Here is a 20,960-nt window from a genome sequence, read left to right on the forward strand (position 1 = left end):
ATGAATGAAATCCTAAATAGTTTCAAAGAGGTTGGTTGATAACGAAGATCTCCAGACAAACAGGTAAGGTTTTAGTACATGTAGGTGGTGAGAATTCTTCCTGTCCTTGACAATGTGTAAGTAAACTTTTTGATTTTCAAACCATTGCTTATATATTATGTCTGAACTCTCACAAGAAAAATCTCAAACGAAAGTGTTTGATAAAAGTAACATCATAAATTTCAATTCACAAAAATATATTTTTTTCAAAGTGATCGATATCTAAGATACTCAAAAAGGTGTTGAATGCTCACAATTTTGAATTTTATATATGTTTTGTATATTGGTAATGCATCGTACATGAAAATCATTGCTACAAAATTAGCTTTCTGATATCTATCTGAGTTATTTCCCTTTTTTCACTTTTTCAGTAGGTGGTACAATGTATAGGGATAGCTTACCAGCTGATGTGGGCCGAGAATGCAAAATTAGGAGGTTGCACAAATAGTGAAATGAGCTAGTTGAAGAATACAGAAAATTTACCATCATTTGGCAAATTTAAATTATAATATCTACTGTAAAATGTCATATGCAGCATCGATATCACAATTCAGAGGTGGGTATTACCAGGTACTGTACTAGAAACTAAAGATACAGAAACAAAGGTGTCTAAAATAATACCCTGCAACAACCAATAATTCCCTGTCCCCCACAAAAACCCAATTTTTGCTAAAAATAATTGGCCACTTTCTTCTCATGAAACAGCAACAAAACTGAAAATATGACCTTATGCATGTTATATTGTGTTAGATTTTCATTACATATGATATGGAAAGCTAATTCTCTAGACAAGCTGGGCAAATAAAGAAATGTGCTGTCTAACCTATTTAAAAAATTATAACAAAAAAGAAGAAAAAACACCAAAATAAAGCAAACTGAGGCAACAGTACAAAATCATATAATTTGTACATCGAATAATGAAATGTTTGTCTCGGACCATCTACCATAATTCAGTGAACTTGACGGTGTAGAACCTTATGCTTGTGTGGAAATCTGTTGTAGTTACACAATAGTCAAAATGATATTTTTCTTGCAAAAACAAAAAGTTGCAACACAACACCCAAATACACTTCTACTTACAACAAGATGCATTCAGTAAAATATTTAGAATTCATGGAATATATTGTACTGTTTTAATACCGATCATTACTAAACACTCATATGATACAGACATACTAGATTTTCTAAGATAATTACAAACATAATTATCTACCATCATAATAATAACACAATTAAACAAATGGGTCATGTTTATCTATCACAGTGAAATGAAACAAAATAGACATCACAGTATCTTGTTCTACATCAAACATTACCAGGAATTGGGATCCTTCCACTGTAAAGATAAGTTTAGCCTCCATACCCCAGGGGTTACGTCCCCCCCCCCCCCCCCCTGGAATTACTATGACAGTGTTATAGATTACACGGCAAGAAACTTACAACGGGCCTTTGGCACAATAACATCAGATAATAAATCGGCTGACCAGCAGCCTCCTATGTTAACGGGGTACCCTAAAATACGTCATAGTAGGAAAATCGAAGGCTTCATCACCGCCATCTTGTGGATACAATTAACATAAACAAACGAGGTCGTCATTGCACCTCTGTAATCTTCAAATCAAAAACATCACTGTGTAAGCAAACAAGTGATCAGTTTTTTTCCCCTGACATCAATCAAACTGAAAATCTGATGCCTTCGATTATGCCAAGACATATTCTAGGTCGCAGAAAGTGATTTAAGTGAGCCCCTGGAGTATTGAGAATGGTCAATATATTTTCTCTCTTAATTTTTTGTTTCCCCATCCCAATAAGAAATACATGTAATAAGTGAACTTTACAACATGCAAATTCTTTTAAGAACGATAAAAAGTAGACTTATTCCAATTTGACACACTGGTATACATTAAGGTGATTGTAAATCCAATGGAATGATGAATTTGTTCAATGGCCTACAAGGACCAACGTTAAACATGATAAAAATATCATGTTTATAATACTAATGTAACATTTAAGCTGCTAATATGACTATTCCTCTAAAATAAAATCTGTCTTATTCTCCAACCTATCTGTGGGAAAAAACGTATAAAAAGGATGTCAAAATATTTTATTTGTTAAATTGCACTATCTCACTAGAAAGCACAGGGTGTCAGAATACTCAGATCTGATCAGCTAAGAATTATGAATAGTCATGAGCTGAGATAAGAAGGAATGTAAGAAAATTCAGGGTTGAGATTAGACAGGATGTCTGACAACTCCGATCAGATCAGCAAAAATTTCAGAATATTCATGGGCTAGATAAAAGGGATATCAGAAAATTCAGGATTATGATTTAATAGAATATATGCTGTAATATTCTGGGATCAGATAAATCAGGATTTTGGAATACTTGAGAGATAGTAAATAGGATACCTCGATTTCTTATATTCTGGGCTTTGATTTAAAAGAGTGTATATATATATATATATCCATTTAACAGATTAGACAAAGTGTTGGAATATTCAAGGATCAGATAAAGTAGGATTTTTTAATATCCAGGAGTCAGATTATACAGGTTTTCAGAATACAAATGGAACAGATATGACAGGATGTCAGAATATAGCTTCATCAGATAAAACAGTTTTTTCGGCAATCTTAGTATTTTTTTCAAAATTCTTTAGAGAGTTTGTATTGCATTGTATGTTCAAAATATTTCTTAAATTAAAACCATTCTTATAGTTCAATTCATTTGACAACATATAGCACAATATCTATTGAGTATTCACACAAACTTAATCAACCTTAACAAGCATTAGAATCATTAGGATAAACAAAACATGGCAAACAAGTATAACAAAAGTTCTATTTCGGCTGCGGTATAGTTGTTAAATTTTGCTGGGATGGTATTTTGCGATTTTCCTAGATAGAACTTGTTCACGAAGTATGAAATTTTATGCAACACCAACTTAAAAACATGCTGCAGAAATTATTTCATCACATTCGTGTGTTTATATGAATGTTAATTCACTGGGTCTTTATTTTCGCGCATATGTTCAATGGCTATGCATACAGTGAAATTAAATTCCCTACGAATATTTACCAAATATACAGAATTTCACTGAATTCTTTAACTTCCAGGTTTCAGGTATGCTTTCAAACTGAACTTATGACAACATAACCTTTGGATGCCAAAAATGGTTTTAAAATGTGTTTCCACAATAACTAAAAACAAATTCTCTATAAAATCATTAAAGCTTTTTCAAATTACAAAAAAAAAGAAAAAAAAAACAGTCAAAAATTGGTTCATTGTGGAAAGCATTTTTTTTTCATTCTGGATGCACTACAAAGGGAATTACATGGACTAGCATACACTGTGACAACCATACCATTCATAAGTATCCTGTTTTGTACAAATGTCTAATAATCTAAGATTCAAGAAGCAACCGCAATATCCCCTGACTGGTTCTGATCACAGCTGCCTTGTGAAGTGTTTGGTCCGTTTTGAGGGAGGGGGCCGATTAGGACTGGGTCCGCCGTGCTGTCTGGCACCATCAGGCCCTCAATTTTGTGCCGAGTAAGAAACTCCTGGAAGTCGAATTGCACCTCTGTTCCTGGAAAAAAGAGTAAATTGTCTTGAATTAGTATTTACAACTTTATTTGGTGAGAATTAAATCCTTTTTTGGTCAAGATCTAAGCATTTAATTAAAAGAGCTATTTTTTGGATCTCAACAGTTTTGAAGGTGCCAATAATTATCCCAACAGGCCAAACATATATGTTTTTACTTTTAACAGACAGTAGCTATATTGGTGGTGGCCTTATTGAAGGGCAATTAATAGCATTTGCTAGTACATGTACATGTATTTCCTTTAAGGGGCATATAAACAGCAAATTCAGTCAAAACATTGATATTTTACAAGGCCATAAATACCTACTATGTATGTGTTTGAAATTCAACATTATTCTGCTATATAGATGACCCTTAATAACTGATCTTTTATACAATTATATGGGTGGGCTTATTACCAGACATAGGCTTTATGCAGGACAAATATGTAAAACGCCCAAGGTTTCAGCACCTATCGAGTGTCTGTTATACTATAAGCTATATAAAGACCTAGTTGAGGGTGTGGTACCAGTCCTTACCCTGTCTCTGGTAGAAGAGGATGTAAGCGTTACTGAAATCACTAGAGTTTGGGTCCTGCTGTGAAATAGTCTCGTCATTGTAGTAATACCACACACGGTCCTGGGGATGCTGTGCGTACGCCGTGTAGTGTCCAGCATTGGCACCTGTTCACCAAAGAAACTGGGTTAATAAACCAATCTATCATGATTTTAGTTTAATTCTACTATTGTTCTGTCTGTATTGGGGAAGACTTATATAGGCCAAGCCTGCTGTCTAACCCATTTGTATAAATGTTATACAATAAAATATGTTGAAATGAAATCTATCATGATTAGGTTTCTCCTTAACAAATTCTTAAATTTTAACCGACTGGTGCATCCCAAAATTATGTTGTGAATATATCTTAAAGAATCTCCATCCTCATAGTTCAACACAGCATTAAAATACCTCTCAAAGCAGATAGCAGATTAAGCAGATTAAGATTTGTTAATAAAAAAAAATTACCATATAGCTATAAGAAAAACATAGGGGCTTCTCTTTCTTTCTAAAGCATTATACATGTAGGCATCAACTAGATAACTAACACTTCAGTGAGCCGGAGGGCCCCAAAATGTCTGCATCACAATTTGTCTCTTATTCTGAAGCAAGTGTTACATTGTCATTAGATAACTACTTAATTCAGGCTGCAAATATACAAATAACGACATACATTATTTTGATAGTATGTAAGTATGGTGAAGAAAATTGATTGTAAGGGTTCATGAGGAATCTTGTCTTGTTTTAATTGCAAAAGTGGTCAAGTGCTTTAAAGGTTGCCCACCCAAATCTAATAGTGACCTTGACACTAGGAACCCCCTGCATATCTACATATCATTGTGTAAAATTATGTGATATTTACTTGACAGCATGAACTACAGATTTGGTCACTTGACACCTTGTTTGATTACAGGCAACTTTGCCTCATAATGAAATAACAAAATGTTAACCAGTCAAGAAATTTAAAATCTGACCTTGACGTTTGACCAAAAAACCTAGCTTTGGTCAGTTAAAACCTTGTTTCAAATTTGATTTGGACCACCGTCGCTTCATGATGTCATAACAAAATGTTAACCAGTCATGTAAAATTTGACCTTGACATTTGACCCAATGACCTTCAGCTTTGTTCAGTTGAAACCATGTTTGATTGTTACCAACTTTAATTTAGAATGTCAAAATAAAATCTTTACCAGTTAATAGCAAAATTTGAATTCTTTAATGATAAAATCCAAGATAGCTGATTTGCAGCAATTTTGAATCCAATCAGCACAAAAACTTACCGAGCAGAACTAGGATGCTAAAAAGACCTACTCCATTTATTCCATCAATATTGTGAAAAAGAGAAAAAAAAGCTGATGGACAGACAGATATACAGACAACCTGATTACTTTGTGGCATCCGCATCTTCAATGCAGGCCCTAATAAACACTGACCTCCGAAATGACAGACGATTCCATAGAGGTCGTACAAAGGACATTTGGTGTTTGGTCCTGAGATCATCTGGGTTAAATCGAGGCCCGCCAAGGGGAAAACAACGTTGTTGTCAACCTTTGTGCTTGACAGCTCATGGAACATAAATCTGGAATTTCAATGTTATAGTGTCAGACATATATCATACAATTCTGCATTTGTTATAAGTGTGAGAGGTGTCTCTCTTGACAGCTAAATGCCAAATATCAAATATCAAAAGATCACATAATTATAAATCCAAACTTCCAAATATCCTGCTGATGTCAACTCACATGAATAAGGATACTGAAGAACTCCAAAAAAACCCTACATGGTAGCATTAGTGACCGGTCTGGTCAGTCTAAAAGGTCTGTAGGTTATAGCTTTCCACTTTGTCACTGACCATCGAGTAAACTTTGACTCGTCTCTTGTAAACAATATTTACCTTTTGAGGTGAATGATAAGTCTATCGGGATACTGCCAAACCGTCATAGTTTTCTTTGCACACTTGTTCCTCTCACATCGTGGACAGAACCATGGATTGTGTTCATCCAGTACCTCACTAAAACAACAGAAAAATTACGTAACTGTATAACATGAACACTTAAATCTGTAAAATTGGAGAATTTAGAAGATTAGATTGTAGAATTTGTGACAGAAGGTAAGAGAATTGCAACCCAGGAAGGATCTGGAAAATAATATGCATGTTGTATCTCGCTCCATGTTGTACAAGGCGACTTATAGCTACTATTGCCCTTCTCCCTGCAAGATTTGAGGAGACAAATTGTGGTAGTTCCTTTGGATTAGAGATGGTTTGTCTAATGTCAGGAGTATTGAAGATGTACATAAATAAGAACTTCTGAATCAGTATTCCACTATCTACTGATCAAGGATTGTGACAAAAAGTGGGAACATCTACAATGTCTGGGCTACATCTTCTGTGTCATCTACTGTCAGAGAGAAGATTAATTAGATAATTCATCTTCTGTGTCATCTACTGTCAGAGAAGGGATTAATTAGATAATTCATCTTCTGTGTCATCTACTGTCAGAGGGGGGATTAATTAGATCAAAGACACCAGAAAATCTATCTGCTGTCCCAATGCAGCAACTTTTCCCTGTCTACTTTCTTTCTTTCTTTCTCCTGTTGAATCCTGGTGTGGGGACGTTAAACAAAGAAATGTGAATCTATACAATGTCTGTTGTGGGGACGTTCATAAAGAAATGTGAATCTATACAATGTCTGTTGTGGGGACGTTAAACAAAGAAATGTGAATCTGTACAATTTCTGTTGTGGGGATGCTAAATAAAGAAATGTGAATCTATACAATGTTTATTGTGGGGACGTAAATAAAGAAATGTGAATCTCTACAACTTATCAAAATATTTTCTGACTTGTAATACATGTATGGAGTTCTAAGAATGGTACCTCTCTGTGAAAGCCTCTAGGCAATCACTGATATGAAGTGGTTTGTCTGGTCGGAGAAGTTCCATCGACTTGTCTGTGTGGTAGGCTTCAGCTCTGGCTAGTTGATCCGGAGTCAATTCACCATAGCATACGGCCAAATTGTCCCCAGGTCGAAACAAAACATCATCCTCGCGAGTCAACAGACATCCCTGACACTTGGATGAGAAGTCACAGCGTGAGCAGTGCAGGCCCTGTACAAACAATAGATCACAACATTATCCTCAAATCAAATCAGTTCACCTACTTTACCACACAGAAAATATGTTTTGACAATCTTGAAGCGACCTGAAGAAATTAGAAATTAATTAAACCAAGATTAATGTCACCCCTAGATGAAATTTGAAGTTGAAGACTTTGGGAGCTAGAAAATATTGGATTAATAGTGAATCACAAAATGTGAATATTTAGGTGTGCATGCAAACCCAGCTTTTTTATATACATGTACTTGTGTTCACCACTAAAACTGATATGTCAGGTTACCAGTGTTTTTTATACTGACCAGTCCATCAGTGACCACTACAGTCTACCAGTGTTTTTTATACTGACCAGTCCATCAGTGACCACTACAGTCTACCAGTGTTTTTGATACTGACCTGTCCATCAGTGACCACTAGAGTGTAGTCCTTACTGACTGGACACTGTTTATCAATGTAGTCATACAGCTCCTGTCCGGACATTGTGTTGGCCAGGTATAACGGACGAGGATGACCAATCAGGCGGCGATCTCCAGTCTTAGTGCAGATATTAAACGATACTGGCACAGATACGACCCTATAAAAAATTGTGAGATATTGTTCATTGAGAATAAACACTAAAATTTAAAATATAATTAGGCAAGCTAGTAGTTTCAGAGGTAACTATTGTGCAGAGAGACTAAACTTCCTACATGAACTTTATTATGTCCTAAATCAAAGAGAATTACATTGCATATCTTTATCTGTGATATGAGATTTATCACATTCATTTTAACCTAAATACATGTATCTACACATCTACTGGTTTGGTGATTCACTTCCCTCTAGGGTTGAGGCAGAGAAATTTACTTTTCTGATCAGAACAATAGTATGACATCAGAAAAATTACACAATGACTTAATATCTGCTACGCTATCATGTTCTGTCAACAAAGTCTTACAAAGTCTAGGTGAATAATGCAAACATATTTAACAGGGCAGACAGTTAGAGATGAAAAATAATTATTCAATTCTTTTTGGATGATAGGGAATCTCAATCATTTTGGGTAAGATTCTTATATTATCAAACACTCAGCAAGACTGGTATTTGTCAGGAATCTTCCTCCTAGGGTCGAGATCCTAGTGTTTGTTGTAGTTGAGAGCAAATATCCAATATTATATATTATCAGCTACTGTACGTCAGGTCACTTACCGAATTTTGACAGGTTGATCAGAGTTGTCTGCCCCTAGAGAAATGAAATCCTCAGTTAAAACAGCCGGTGCTGAGCAAACCTGAAATGAAACATATAAATTGGTATGTATGTGTGTTTTGGGCATCTTCGCTAGCCAAGGCTTCTGATTACGTTACACTACACGAACCCTTGGCGGATATAGTCGTGTTCAAACCGTCGCGCCCTGGAATCCCAGGGCACCCAATCAAATCGCGTTTTACGTTCAGGCTTGGTTTCGCAGTAAACAAAAATTGCGGCACCCAGTACAGAGCTACAATGTCGACTATGTCATGGCATTTTACCTATATACAGAGACGAACTATCTTAGGGAAACATTTGCAGTGTTTGATCAATCTATTTAAGTCATTGATCACATATCTCATCAAAATGACATAAGCCTCCATGTGTGTTTGTTAACATCACAGATGAAGTAAATCGGACACGCTCGTTTTGATTGGTCGAAAATTTCATGCGTAAAGAGTGGTAATTTTGAATCTCCGCTAGAGGGCCAGAACTGACGCCTATATCCGCCAAGGGTTCGTGTAGTGTAACGTAATCAGAAGCCTTGGCTAGCGAAGATGGTTTTGGGAGACTGCGGTATGTTTGTGTCCTTGTGATAATGCGAAACTGATGTCGAATCTATATAGTGCTATCTCACTGAAACATATACTACTGAAGACTAAAATGCTGACAGTTAAGTGGGAGCACTTCACTGAACCATATACTACTGAAGACTAAAATGCTGACAGTTAAGTGGGAGCACTTCACTGAACCATATACTACTGAAGACTAAAATGCTGACAGTTAAGTGGGAGCACTTCACTGAACCATATACTACTGAAGACTAAAATGCTGACAGTTAAGTGGGAGCACTTCACTGAACCATATACTACTGAAGACTAAAATGCTGACAGTTAAGTGGGAGCACTTCACTGAACCATATACTACTGAAGACTAAAATGCTGACAGTTAAGTGGGAGCACTTCACTGAACCATATACTACTGAAGACTAAAATGCTGACAGTTAAGTGGGAGCACTTCACTGAACCATATACTACTGAAGACTAAAATGCTGACAGTTAAGTGGGAGCACCTGCAGGGCAGACATCTCAAGAAAAACAATAACAAACTTCAACTGTCAAAAACAAAGATGGGCATGCGTCGGGCAGAAATTTTGTTTTCTGCATCAGACTCAAAATCAAATGGGTACAACTAGACCCATAGGGACCAAGGGGAACCCACATACTGATGTTTGAGAAAAATCCTTCCAGTACTTCTTAAGAAATAGTGATACCAGCACTATTTACAGAAGGACCACAGACGCAGGACAAATTGAATAGCCCACTTTCTGATGATGTGGATTAAAGCGATCCATTCAATATTTCCGGAGAAAAACTGTGACAAACTTCAACCTGACAAAATTGACACAAATGGCCAAATGTGTTGTTCATATTATCAAAAGAATTCTTTCAATTTTCAGAACAGCACTATTTCAGAATCATGACACATACCTGGGTACTACAAACAAACACAAAACAGGAATATGGTGTTTTGTTTTCATATGCCGTAGCTCACACATACATAGAATACTTACTGGACATGTGTAACTGTCTTCCCCATAATGCCTTACAGACATCTGAAATGTAAAAACAAGATATAACACATTGTAGTTTTAATGCTACAAAAGGATCTGTACCTCAGATAGGCATACACTGATTTTCTGTACCACGATAAACTTTTTAATGCTTTTCTTCCTATTATGAACGGAAAAAGTCGCAAAACATGAAAAGCATATTCCTTAACCCCAGATAAACAAGGCAACAATGGCTCTTTGTCTCAACATGAGGAGCAGAGTTTGTTGACCAATTCTGTTAAAATCATATATTGATCTGCATTCCCGATCTGTAAACTACGATGATCTGCTACATAAGTAAACAGGATCCTTGATCAAAGCACAATATCATTAAAATCAAATTTGAACAATTCTGAATCTTTTGACATCTAGAACTTAATTATTGAAGGTTTAAATTTTTAGATACTTTGCTGAAGATATGATGCATTAATACCAGACTATTATTTGTGCTTATAATGAAACTTATATACTCCACAAATGATACTTAACAAAAACAGAACGGAAATAAATTTGGATTTTACTGATCACCATGTCAACCTACCTCCAGACAAGTCTGACAGAAAGTTCCGCCACACTGCTGGTGGACCATCAACTCAATATCCATCAGATCTTCAAGACAGATCGCACATGACTTCCACTGGTCTGGAGTCACCACAGAGGGCGTTACTGTTGACCCAGATCCATTAGTTCCAGGTAAATTGTCCGAGATCCATGTTTCAATAGATTCCTGTGTTGCTGATGATGGGAAATTTTCTGATGTGGCTGGATTTTCTGGAGAAGTTGGGCGATAACTCCAATCAGCTGCCGAATCTTTTTGTTCTCCCCACAGTGCAGTGTTTGAGAAGTCAGACTGGAGTTGGGTTGAACCAGAATCCAACATATATGGATTTTCATCGGATAAGGAAAGATCAGTCCTTAGCGGAGACGGATCTACTGTGTCATCTATTGTCATCTCGACTGTCATGGTCATCGACGGGTCATACCCGTCCTGTCCGGAAACAACATCAGATATCACAGTAGCTTCAGCCATTTGATTCTCCCCAATTTCAATATCATTTCCCCCGGAGTTATCCCCCATAGATCTGGTCTCGCCACTTACATTGTCTGGGGCAAAAACAACAGCATTCAGAGATAAACTTTTGTCCTCCAGTTGTGATACTCCCGGTACGAAAGTGTCCATTTTGCTGAAGATGTCAGTTGGATTGTTACTGGCATTGGACTGCTCGGCACTTTTCGCTGGAGACGGCATTTGGTACGCAAACACTAATCGGGTGGAGTCGTTAACAAATCGCAATGCAACGTTGTCATCCTAGGGAACAAAAAAAACAACCAAGTCTATAATCAAACCTATTTCCATTTTCATCTCTTTTTCATTCAACTATTTTTTTGAGCAAATTTCCTTTTTTTTATATATATATATATATATTCATAGTCTCCTTTTTGATTTCATAGTAACTTCAAAATATATGATTAACTATGACCCTTGCGAAACATGACTGTTTCCCATCTGTATTTTCAGTTTTATAGAATCAAGTTCAGAATGTGTTCCACTTACCAGGGTCTTGGCTATGTGTCCCTCTAACACCTCGGCCATGACAAGGTCTTGGTCCCCAGTAAAAGCCTTGAGTTGTTGTTTGATGGTTTGGACCTTGTCGTTTTTATGCAGCGTTACTAGGTACTTGGTGGGACTGCCAGTGACCGGCATTAACCATACACCTATAAATATGTATATATCGTGTAACATTTATTGATCATAGTTGTAAAGAGACATTGTTATAACCCAGCAAACAAATAAACAAACAACCCAGGAATCAACACTGTTACACAAGGGAGTGACTTTAATACAAGACAATTTGTTTGAATTTTAACTGTCAGAACTGCAACAGACACGGTCAGGCTTATTATACCAGGCCAGGGCTTTTTCTCATTGGTTTGGGATGGGGTCTTTTTGTCTCTCTTTGGGAAGAAAATTGATGAATTGGGAAAGATTTCTTCAGGAGTAAACAGAAAATTTTGGGAATTAGGCTTTAAAATGAAATTATTCCCCATCAATGGCTCCATTCCGCCCTCAGAAAAAGCCCTGCAGGCATGCATGAGCTTATCACAGAATAAAAACAGTATTACATTGTGTCTATATTAGGGGCTTATAGTTGATGAAATTGCAATTTTTGATACATGAAGTTATATAATGGCATCTGGATAAATAGAAATACAATGATGTACACATTCCAAGCTGAAGAAAATATTTCTGGTTGAATTTCTCAATGAAACACTCCTTTTAAAAATTATTGATATTACTATCATGTTAGATAAAGTATTATTGATATTACTATCATGTTAGATAAAGTATTATTGATATTACTATCATGTTGGATAAAGTATTATTGATATTACTATCATGTTAGATAAAGTATTATTGATATTACTATCATGTTAGATAAAGTATTATTGATATTACTATCATGTTGGATAAAGTATTATTGATATTACTATCATGTTGGATAAAGTATTATTGATATTACTATCATGTTAGATAAAGAATTATTGATATAACTATCATGTTAGATAAAGAATTATTGATATTACTATCATGTAAGATAACTATTATTGATATTACTATCATGTTAGATAAAGTATTATTGATATTACTATCATGTAAGATAACTATTATTGATATTACTACCATGTAGGATAAAAGATGTTTCCACTCCCCAATAGAATGACTTTCCATATTTAAACTGAAGACTTACAGATTTGCCTCTCCATACTGTGTGGTAGTGGTATGGACAGGTACATGAAAGGTTCAAAGGTCACAGATATATGACTACAGTCAGAACAGACCACCTGAAATCATAATACAATGTATAATGAGAAAACAAAATACAGAAACATAGGACGTACAGTGCACTAATTACATATTTTAATATAAACTAGACTAAGTAAACTTGACTGAAATAATGACTTCACCAATCAGTGCTTTTTCTTTTTCAGGTCAAATTTGACACTCCATTTCCAATTAGTTTTTGTGTGTTCTTTATTTTTCCCACGTCCCCAACCATAATCCCCCAAATCTTTAAATCCCAGGTATTTTCATGCAACGACCTTAAGTGTAACCATCTAGGTTCCTCATTTCCCCACTATTTTTTTTACACTTTTCATCCTATGTTTTTTTTTTTTTTTTTTTTGCGTTTAAATTCTTTTTTTTTTTTTATTTCTATCAGGTGGCACTTCCCAAAATGACCAGAAAATACTGGCAACGTATAATTAATCCAAATTTTTCGGGTAAAATGATTTCAACTCCCAACATAATAACTTGATTTTACATCATCAGAATTTTTAACAATTGATATGTGTATAATGTCTATTCAATATACAATGTACTTGGTAAAGTGAATAATGATATATACCCATACAGATAATATCAGGTATACTCCCCCCCCCCCCCCCCCCCCCCAAGCAAGGTTCTCTTACCCTTTAATATTTGTTCATATCAAAATGTTCCATCCTTCGTACATACCTCATTGAAAACGGAAGATGGGATGAGTACATACTGAAACTCACCGTAGATTTAAACATGCCTTGAAATGTCGACACGACAATACTGTTATGTCGCTTGATGTAGGAATCCCACGCTTGATCAGCTGCATCACACAAAACATCCTCCTCGTCCTCGTCTTCTTCTTCCTCATCTTCATCTTCCTCTAACTGCTGGGCCCCGACTGACTCCGACAGACCGAGAATTGAATTGGACTCAACTTCGTCTTCCAGTTTGGTATCAGTGTCAGTTGATTTTGGACTGTCAGGGACGCTATCATGCCGGTTTTTAAAGTCCTGTAATACCGTGCTACAGGATCCCTCGGTATCTGCCATTTTTTTGTTGAGCTTACTAAAAGCTTGATGCTGGAAATTTTTTTCGGTGCTTTCAAATTTCATCCGCTTCACACCATCCACATCTGGATCGAAACACATGGATTCACTGTCTGTGTTTTTTTTGGCGGTTTGAACAGGCAGCGAGTCCTGCTCTGCAAAACATAGGGCGATACCTATGGATGCCTTATTACACTTGTCAACCTGGATATTCACATCTTTTAGGCCTTTTGGATGATCATTTTTATCAACCTCCATTGGAGCCATGTCTTGTAGTAAATTTACTTCATTTAATCTTAAAGGGCTATCGTTATCTTGTTTGGCGAATTTGTGCGAGTCTGTGTTGAGGGATTCTCCACCGCTCTCCTTTTCTAGTAGAACGTTGGTATTGAGGGTCTTTGACTCTTTTGCATAAAACTGATGTAACGATGGCAGGGTTTGTTTAAACTCTGTGGAGTTGTTCAGAAGTGGACGTAATGCAGACATGTCCAAATTCTGCTGACCAGAAAATCTGAAGTCATTTTTTGAGTTTGTGTCCACTTCAGCAAGGGGAGGTAATTGATCCGTAATCTGCTGTTGTTGGACATTTGTACTCCTCTCCCTTGCTTTGCCTGCCACAGCTTCGCATCCTCGAGAAGGTTTCAACTGCATCTACCTTTTTTCTTTCAAGAGAATTGTTCAACTGTTCTGAGGAATTGGATTCTAAGGTATTTTGGGAGTACTGTTCGTGAGAGTTGTTTAGCTGATCATTACATAGTGTGCCTGAAAATTCTGCTGCGGACATTGTGATCTGGTCAAGAGAATTGTTAAGCTGGTCATTATTGCCTGGGCGTTGTGGTCACTTCTGCTGTGGAGGCTGCTACAAAGTCAAACGAGTTGTTGAGTTGGTCCTGTTCAGACTTCGGAGTATCTGTCGATGGCAGTGATCCTTGTCTTTCCATATAAATTACATTACTCTTGTTTGTCTCCTCGTGTAAAGTGTCCAGCATCAGGGCCAAGAACTCTTGACAGTCATGCTGCAATTAAAACAAATATAAATCAAATTTTCACTTAAGCCGGCATTAGCTAATTAATTCTGGCAAATAGTAATTGTTTTTGAAAAAGTTTACGAAATACCCTTTCATACTAAGGTTTCATGTAAAAAGAATGTTTTTTTTTTCTACCAAGCTGAAACATATAAAAAAGTGAAGTCAAACCTGCCTTAGCCCTTTCAACCCTAAGAAACTTTAGTGGACTCTGCCATTCATTCATCATATGAAGTCCAATATGGTCATTAGGGGTGAAAGGGTTAAAGACCACATGTTTCTGTCCTGAATACAACATTTCATTGAAAATTAACCTCCATGTAAAGGCCATACACCTATTAAAGACCACTTTTGTCTGCTCCCTTGAGTGGCCTTAATAGACAGGTTTGACTGTACAAATTACAACTTGCCGATATTTTCTTCAGCATCTGTCCTTCTTTTATCAGACATAAGGCATACAAAGATATAATCAATGATAAAATGGGTTGGTAGCAAAGCAAAAATTTTGTTATATATCTTAAAAGTTCTGTAGAATTCGGATTATAAATTATTAAATGAAATGTGTCAAGAAAGATTAATAAATACCGGGTACATGCAATTGACATGTAAAAATTTTGCTCAACAAAAATCATTGAATTTAAACAGGGGAAGCTTTGTCATTGTGTACCAGCTGGTATATGTACCTGTCTATAGTCCTCAAACTGACTGTGAAATGTGCCCAGGCAGGTTTTGAAGTCACCGGGATGGATGATGGCATAACTTCCACTCCAGTATTTACAAGCTAGCCAGTAGAAATGGGCCGCTAGGGACGGTCCAAACTTTGTGTCACACGAGTACTGGTCGAGGAAATATTTGATGATAGGAGCGGTGTTCATCAGGCAATGAAGGCCAGCGTTCATAAAACAGGTGTTCCCAAGGTTGTAGATACCACACTGACCAGGTTTGGCTGTAGAATCTGTAATATCACATCAAGTCAGACACCCAAAATGTAGGGGTTTTTCGTCACTCTCATACACAAATGTTTTTACTTTTCAAATAAACATTTCTTCAATTGTTTTGGTTTCACTGTATTTATACATTGTGACAAGCATTTGCAGGTCAATACATTTAAAGAATACAGTACACAATCTATTCACATTCTGAATGAACTGTTAAAACATTAAATCTATGATAATAAACTGTCAGGCATTCTTATATTACCTATCTGGTCTTTGCTATAGTTGGCAACTGATACAGTCATGTTGTTGTTTGCTGTGGAAAAAAACAAACAAGTATTGTATGTACAGTGTAATATAATAAAAAAAAAAATTAATATTTATTTATCTATTTAAAATAAAGGATATACTAATATTCTGTACTGATATTAGGCTAACCTGGAGAAACTCGTAATCATTTATAATTGTTTTGATGGATAACACAGTGATGTTAAATATTTCTGATAAGACTGGTGTCATTTTAACTTTTAAGTTAAAAGAGGTGGAACAATGAAAAAATCTTTAATTTCGAAAAACAGCAATTAGGTTTAGCCAATTTAAAACTACTATTCAAGTCATCACTTCATTACCAGGTTTTGGACTACTGTCTGTATCTGAGGTAGCTGGACCAACAGGCCCAATGGGTATTGGATCCGGAGAGGTATCCATGATTGTTTGCAGGATCTTTTCACAGCAAGCGTCCAAACAGTCAAAGACTTCTTCAGACTCCAAGATGAAATCTTGTCAATCTGTAACATTGAAATAGTTTCATTGAAATCTTATCTGGTTATATATATAGGCATGATATATTCATTATAGTGCTTAAAACATAAATAATACAAAGACCTGAAAAATAGAGATTCTGAATTTTCAATTATTTATTTTAATTATTTAATTTTTATTTTACTCCAACAGGCAGCTTTATAAGCCGCTGGAATTGCCTTGTCAGCTATGTTGTTTAAAACTAACGTTGGTCAAGGGAGATAACTACAGCTCTTCAGGTAACGTGATACAAATCAAGGATAGATGTCACGATGCATCAATGCACTACTCTGCGATTCAATACATTGATATCGGTTAATCGTTATACCACTAATCCAATACATATGTAGTCTGTAGTTCCATATTCTCAGAGTACTTCATGGAAAGTGGCTGGTGTCGTATGTTATTGTAAGCATATTATTTAGCTGAAAGACAATGTGATTGATGATCAATAATTGTTGAACACAGCTTATAATTAACCACTTGTCTGCGAATGACGTGCAGTCGGTTAATGAAAAAGGCTTGTACATTTAAGTCAAATTTTTATTTAGTTGCCATGAGAATAGGGAACCCATGACACCATAACATGGTTTAAAGATGCTCACAACCAAAAGCAAATTGTAATTTTCTAATTAATAAAAAGTGAAAATTTAAGATAATCTATATGATTTCCCTAATTAACAGCAGGTAGCTCAGTTGGTTGAGTGTCCGTCTAGAGTTTGGAGGGTCCCTGGTTCGATCCTTGTTATTGCCGCTCCATTTTCACTTTCTCCAGCTGTTACACTAGTGCTGGTTTTAGATTGTAAGTTAATGAATATCAGAAAATATCATATAATTTCTTACAACCAATTAGTAACGTATAAACTCCACAGTAACCCCTACTATCCAAAGTCGCAGTTAAACTTCCTTGTTGATTTCCGGGAATGGTATATAAATTATTGGGTGTATTACATGTAAATTACATTAGCCTATAGTGTCACGTCAAATCTGCCAATAGTTGTAAACAAAAAGCAACTTAATGTCAAGAAAACATAGCACTGTTGTGTTATATTTATTTTCTGATTGATAATTCCGACAAACATTTTTGTTGAAGAATGTCAGTTATATTTATAGGCTACACTTTTTAGATAGTACTCTACAATACGATCACAGAATCAGCTGTTCACGGGAAAATGAACTTCCGGTTTAAAATAAGACTGTTCCTGTTTGTTCAAGCATCACCCAGAATAATACAGAAAACAAGTCGATTAACTGTAATATATGGAATCCAATTCATGCAATGGAAGATTGAATGCAAAACAGGTTTCATTTTAATAATGAAATATGGATACGGACTTCTTACAATGAAAGCCGTTGTGATACTATTGCACAATTAACAGTCAGTTTGCTGAATTTAACACAAAAACCGTGTAAAATGATATCGTTGTGTGAAACAGATATAATTCATGGAAATACCTACGTTGCAGCTGTTATCGAAATGATGACAGGCAGCTAGTATCCTCACATTCTACTTTCCGTTTTTGTTCAGGTACAAGAACCTTATTTTGGGATTCCCCTCCGGTTCATCAAAGGGACGTCACTCTCAGATTACTGACGGTATTAGTCATTATTCTTTAGGTATCACCATACCAAAGTTAACGTTCCACCCTGAAAAAAATAGCATCCAGTTATGAATTCAATACTCTTTGATTTACACATTGTGTTAAAGTACGCTTAATGCTGCATTATTTCATCTTCGTTTACAGCCAAGACAAAGCTAAGAAAGGTTAATTACATATAAGATTCTCCACGAGATGCATTATCATCCGCGTAAAGTAAAATGAATAACTTCAGATATGATAATATTAGTCTCACGGAAATCTTAAATTTCACCGAGGGACATTTAAAAGAAAAAGTCCTCTTAATCATTTAGAAAGATTGCGAATAACATTGGCGACATATTTTCCTGTTGTTTTTACACCGACGTCACAACCTGGAAATGTTTTATTGAATTTTTTGTCAAATTAAAAACGAATTTCATTTTCTTATGGAATGTCCCTTATACTAGAAATCATGTCATTATTTTTATATCGGAAATATAATGTTAGATCTAATATGTTTAAATCTATAGATGCTATGTCATCAGAGAACTGTACCATCATTCAAACCCTGGTTATGTATATTTACAAAGAAAATGAATTAAGAAATGAAATACTGTTTAACAAGAGAGACATGTGAAATTACGTGTATATTAGCCTTTGCATTCGTTATGGTTATACTGGTTTTTTATGCTACAATGTTCTGTCGTTAATACTGTGATGAAATATTTCATTTATCAGCAAAGGATTGGCAGCAGGTCATACGATAGTACTTTTTTTGTGACCAGCTGGGATGAGGAACCGAGACTAAGGTTATCTCTTATACATTAATTGATAACAGCTTGGTATTCAATTAATTTTCAGCAGTAATGTTTGTATAATTTAAGTAATACGTTTATTGTACATGCACATACAATATTGTCAAATAATTGACCTACTCTACATTATGTATAGCTATTCCTCAACCAAATTACATTGTAATTGGCGTTTGCTTGACATAAATACACTGTACAGTTTTCACAGATCTTTGGATCCAGCATCCGTTCTCTTTGATATTTTGCAAATCAATGAAGATTTTCAAACTCAGACTATTTCTAATACTTAGTCAAATAATTCAGTATCCGAGACAATAATTTGTATTTTACAACGCTGCAACTTGCAAGTGATTACATTGTTGTACTAGTCTATTATCGTATTATTTGTTAGAATCACATCACTTGATAAATATCAATATAAATGGTCTAGATATTTCCTTCCAGAAACGGCCAAAATGTTGAGGTACTGATAATTGACATTATAGGGTCCCTGTGGGGTTTGACTTTTCACTCCCGGAGTCAAACTAATGGATTTTTGCAGAGAAGAAACCTGCCTTATGACATGTATTGGACTTAGCCATTTTTTTAATTTTTTTTTTTGTTGAAGATATCGGATATTTTTCAGCTATTATGAATTTTGTCGATTAGGGTTGAGTGTCACAAATTAATTCTGTCAAGTACACAATACAATGTATAACTCTTCATTATCCAATATGCAAAATAATACAATTTTATATATTTTATTTGTTGACAAACAGTTGCGAGACGAGCTATGCTGTTCTTCAACAGCTCTTGTTGAAAAACGATGTACATGCAGAAATCAACACTGCCGCAACAAAAGGCAAGCACTATTTCGTTAGTTCTGACATTTTTAACCACACATTTTAATCAATGCACATGTAGACATACTGCTGTTACATAGTTCAATGTGATGTTGCCAACACGCACGGAGTATTTAGTATTTTATTTAAAGGGGCATTCATTCGTTTGAATAAAGTTTAAATCGTCAAAATTAAACTCAATGGAAAATATGTATTTTTTCCAAGCAGTAAAAGTTATAATCTTTACATTAATAAGACAGTTTTACTCTCAATATAAATATATAATTCTTACAGTATTAAGTCCTGAAAATGCTGAATTCGATCCTATATGTATCGCTTATTATCCCAAAGACATACAGTATTTGTATACGATACGCCTTTGTCTTGTACATTTCGGCGTTGATTTCATTACATGTAGACTCAGGCACTCATATAATGAGGGGCCGCGGTGGCCGAGTGGTTAAGGTGTCCCGACACTTTAACACTAGCCCTCCACCTCTGGGTTGCGAGTTCGAAACCTACGTGGGGCAGTTGCCAGGTACTGACCGTAGGTCGGTGGTTTTTCTCCGGGTACTCCGGATTTCCTCCACCTCCAAACCTGGCACGTCCTTAAATGACCCTGGCTGTTAGTAGGACGTTAAACAAAAACAAACAAACAAATCATATAATCCATCGTTTCGGACATAGATTTCATCAATAGAAATTATGCATGTTGCTGATGTCCGAACGAAGGAATGCCCCTTTAACTGTTACCAGATTTGATTTTCGTATCACTAAAAGTGGAGAGAGAAAAAACCAAAAAAAACTGGCGTGTTTACAGAAACAAAAATATGTTAAAATACATAGTGATATACGGGAAACTGTATTAATGTGATATGAAACACTGGTCAAATGCATCATCCCGAGAAAAAAGATCTCCAATCGGAAGGTCTGTAAGAGTTATCCCCCCTGTGAGCACGGATGCATATCCTATTTAGTCGGGAGCCATGTT

General features: G+C 35.7%; 1 protein-coding gene across 1 annotated transcript; it reads right to left on the minus strand.

Moving 5' to 3' along the window:
* Positions 1-1,701: 1,701 nt before the first annotated feature.
* Positions 1,702-18,327, minus strand: LOC117341858. The gene is made up of 17 exons (XM_033903718.1): positions 18,216-18,327; positions 16,585-16,743; positions 16,221-16,271; positions 15,704-15,975; positions 14,817-15,011; positions 13,690-14,640; positions 12,879-12,972; positions 11,684-11,844; positions 10,670-11,437; positions 10,090-10,131; positions 8,477-8,556; positions 7,685-7,862; positions 7,053-7,282; positions 6,070-6,186; positions 5,609-5,754; positions 4,160-4,303; positions 1,702-3,626 (listed from the first exon to the last, which is right to left on the minus strand). The coding sequence occupies exons 2-17, from the start codon at positions 16,661-16,663 to the stop codon at positions 3,448-3,450; spliced, it is 3,687 nt and encodes a 1,228-aa protein (XP_033759609.1). The 5' UTR covers positions 16,664-16,743; positions 18,216-18,327; the 3' UTR covers positions 1,702-3,447.
* Between the last annotated feature and the right edge of the window lie 2,633 nt (positions 18,328-20,960).

This window comes from Pecten maximus, chromosome 14 (genome assembly GCF_902652985.1).
Source record: "Pecten maximus chromosome 14, xPecMax1.1, whole genome shotgun sequence".
In the NCBI taxonomy this organism is placed as follows: Eukaryota; Metazoa; Mollusca; class Bivalvia; order Pectinida; family Pectinidae; genus Pecten; species Pecten maximus.

Bases quoted from the DNA above. Each gene is read 5' to 3' on its own strand.
- LOC117341858 (XM_033903718.1), bottom strand. From the start codon at position 16,663: ATGGATACCTCTCCGGATCCAATACCCATTGGGCCTGTTGGTCCAGCT. The intron at 14,641-14,816 runs TAATGACCAGCT...AGGTAGATGCAG, and splicing joins TGACCACAACGCCCAGGCAA to TTGAAACCTTCTCGAGGATG. The intron at 3,627-4,159 runs GTAAGGACTGGT...TCTTTTTTCCAG, and splicing joins CCTCTTCTACCAGAGACAGG to GAACAGAGGTGCAATTCGAC.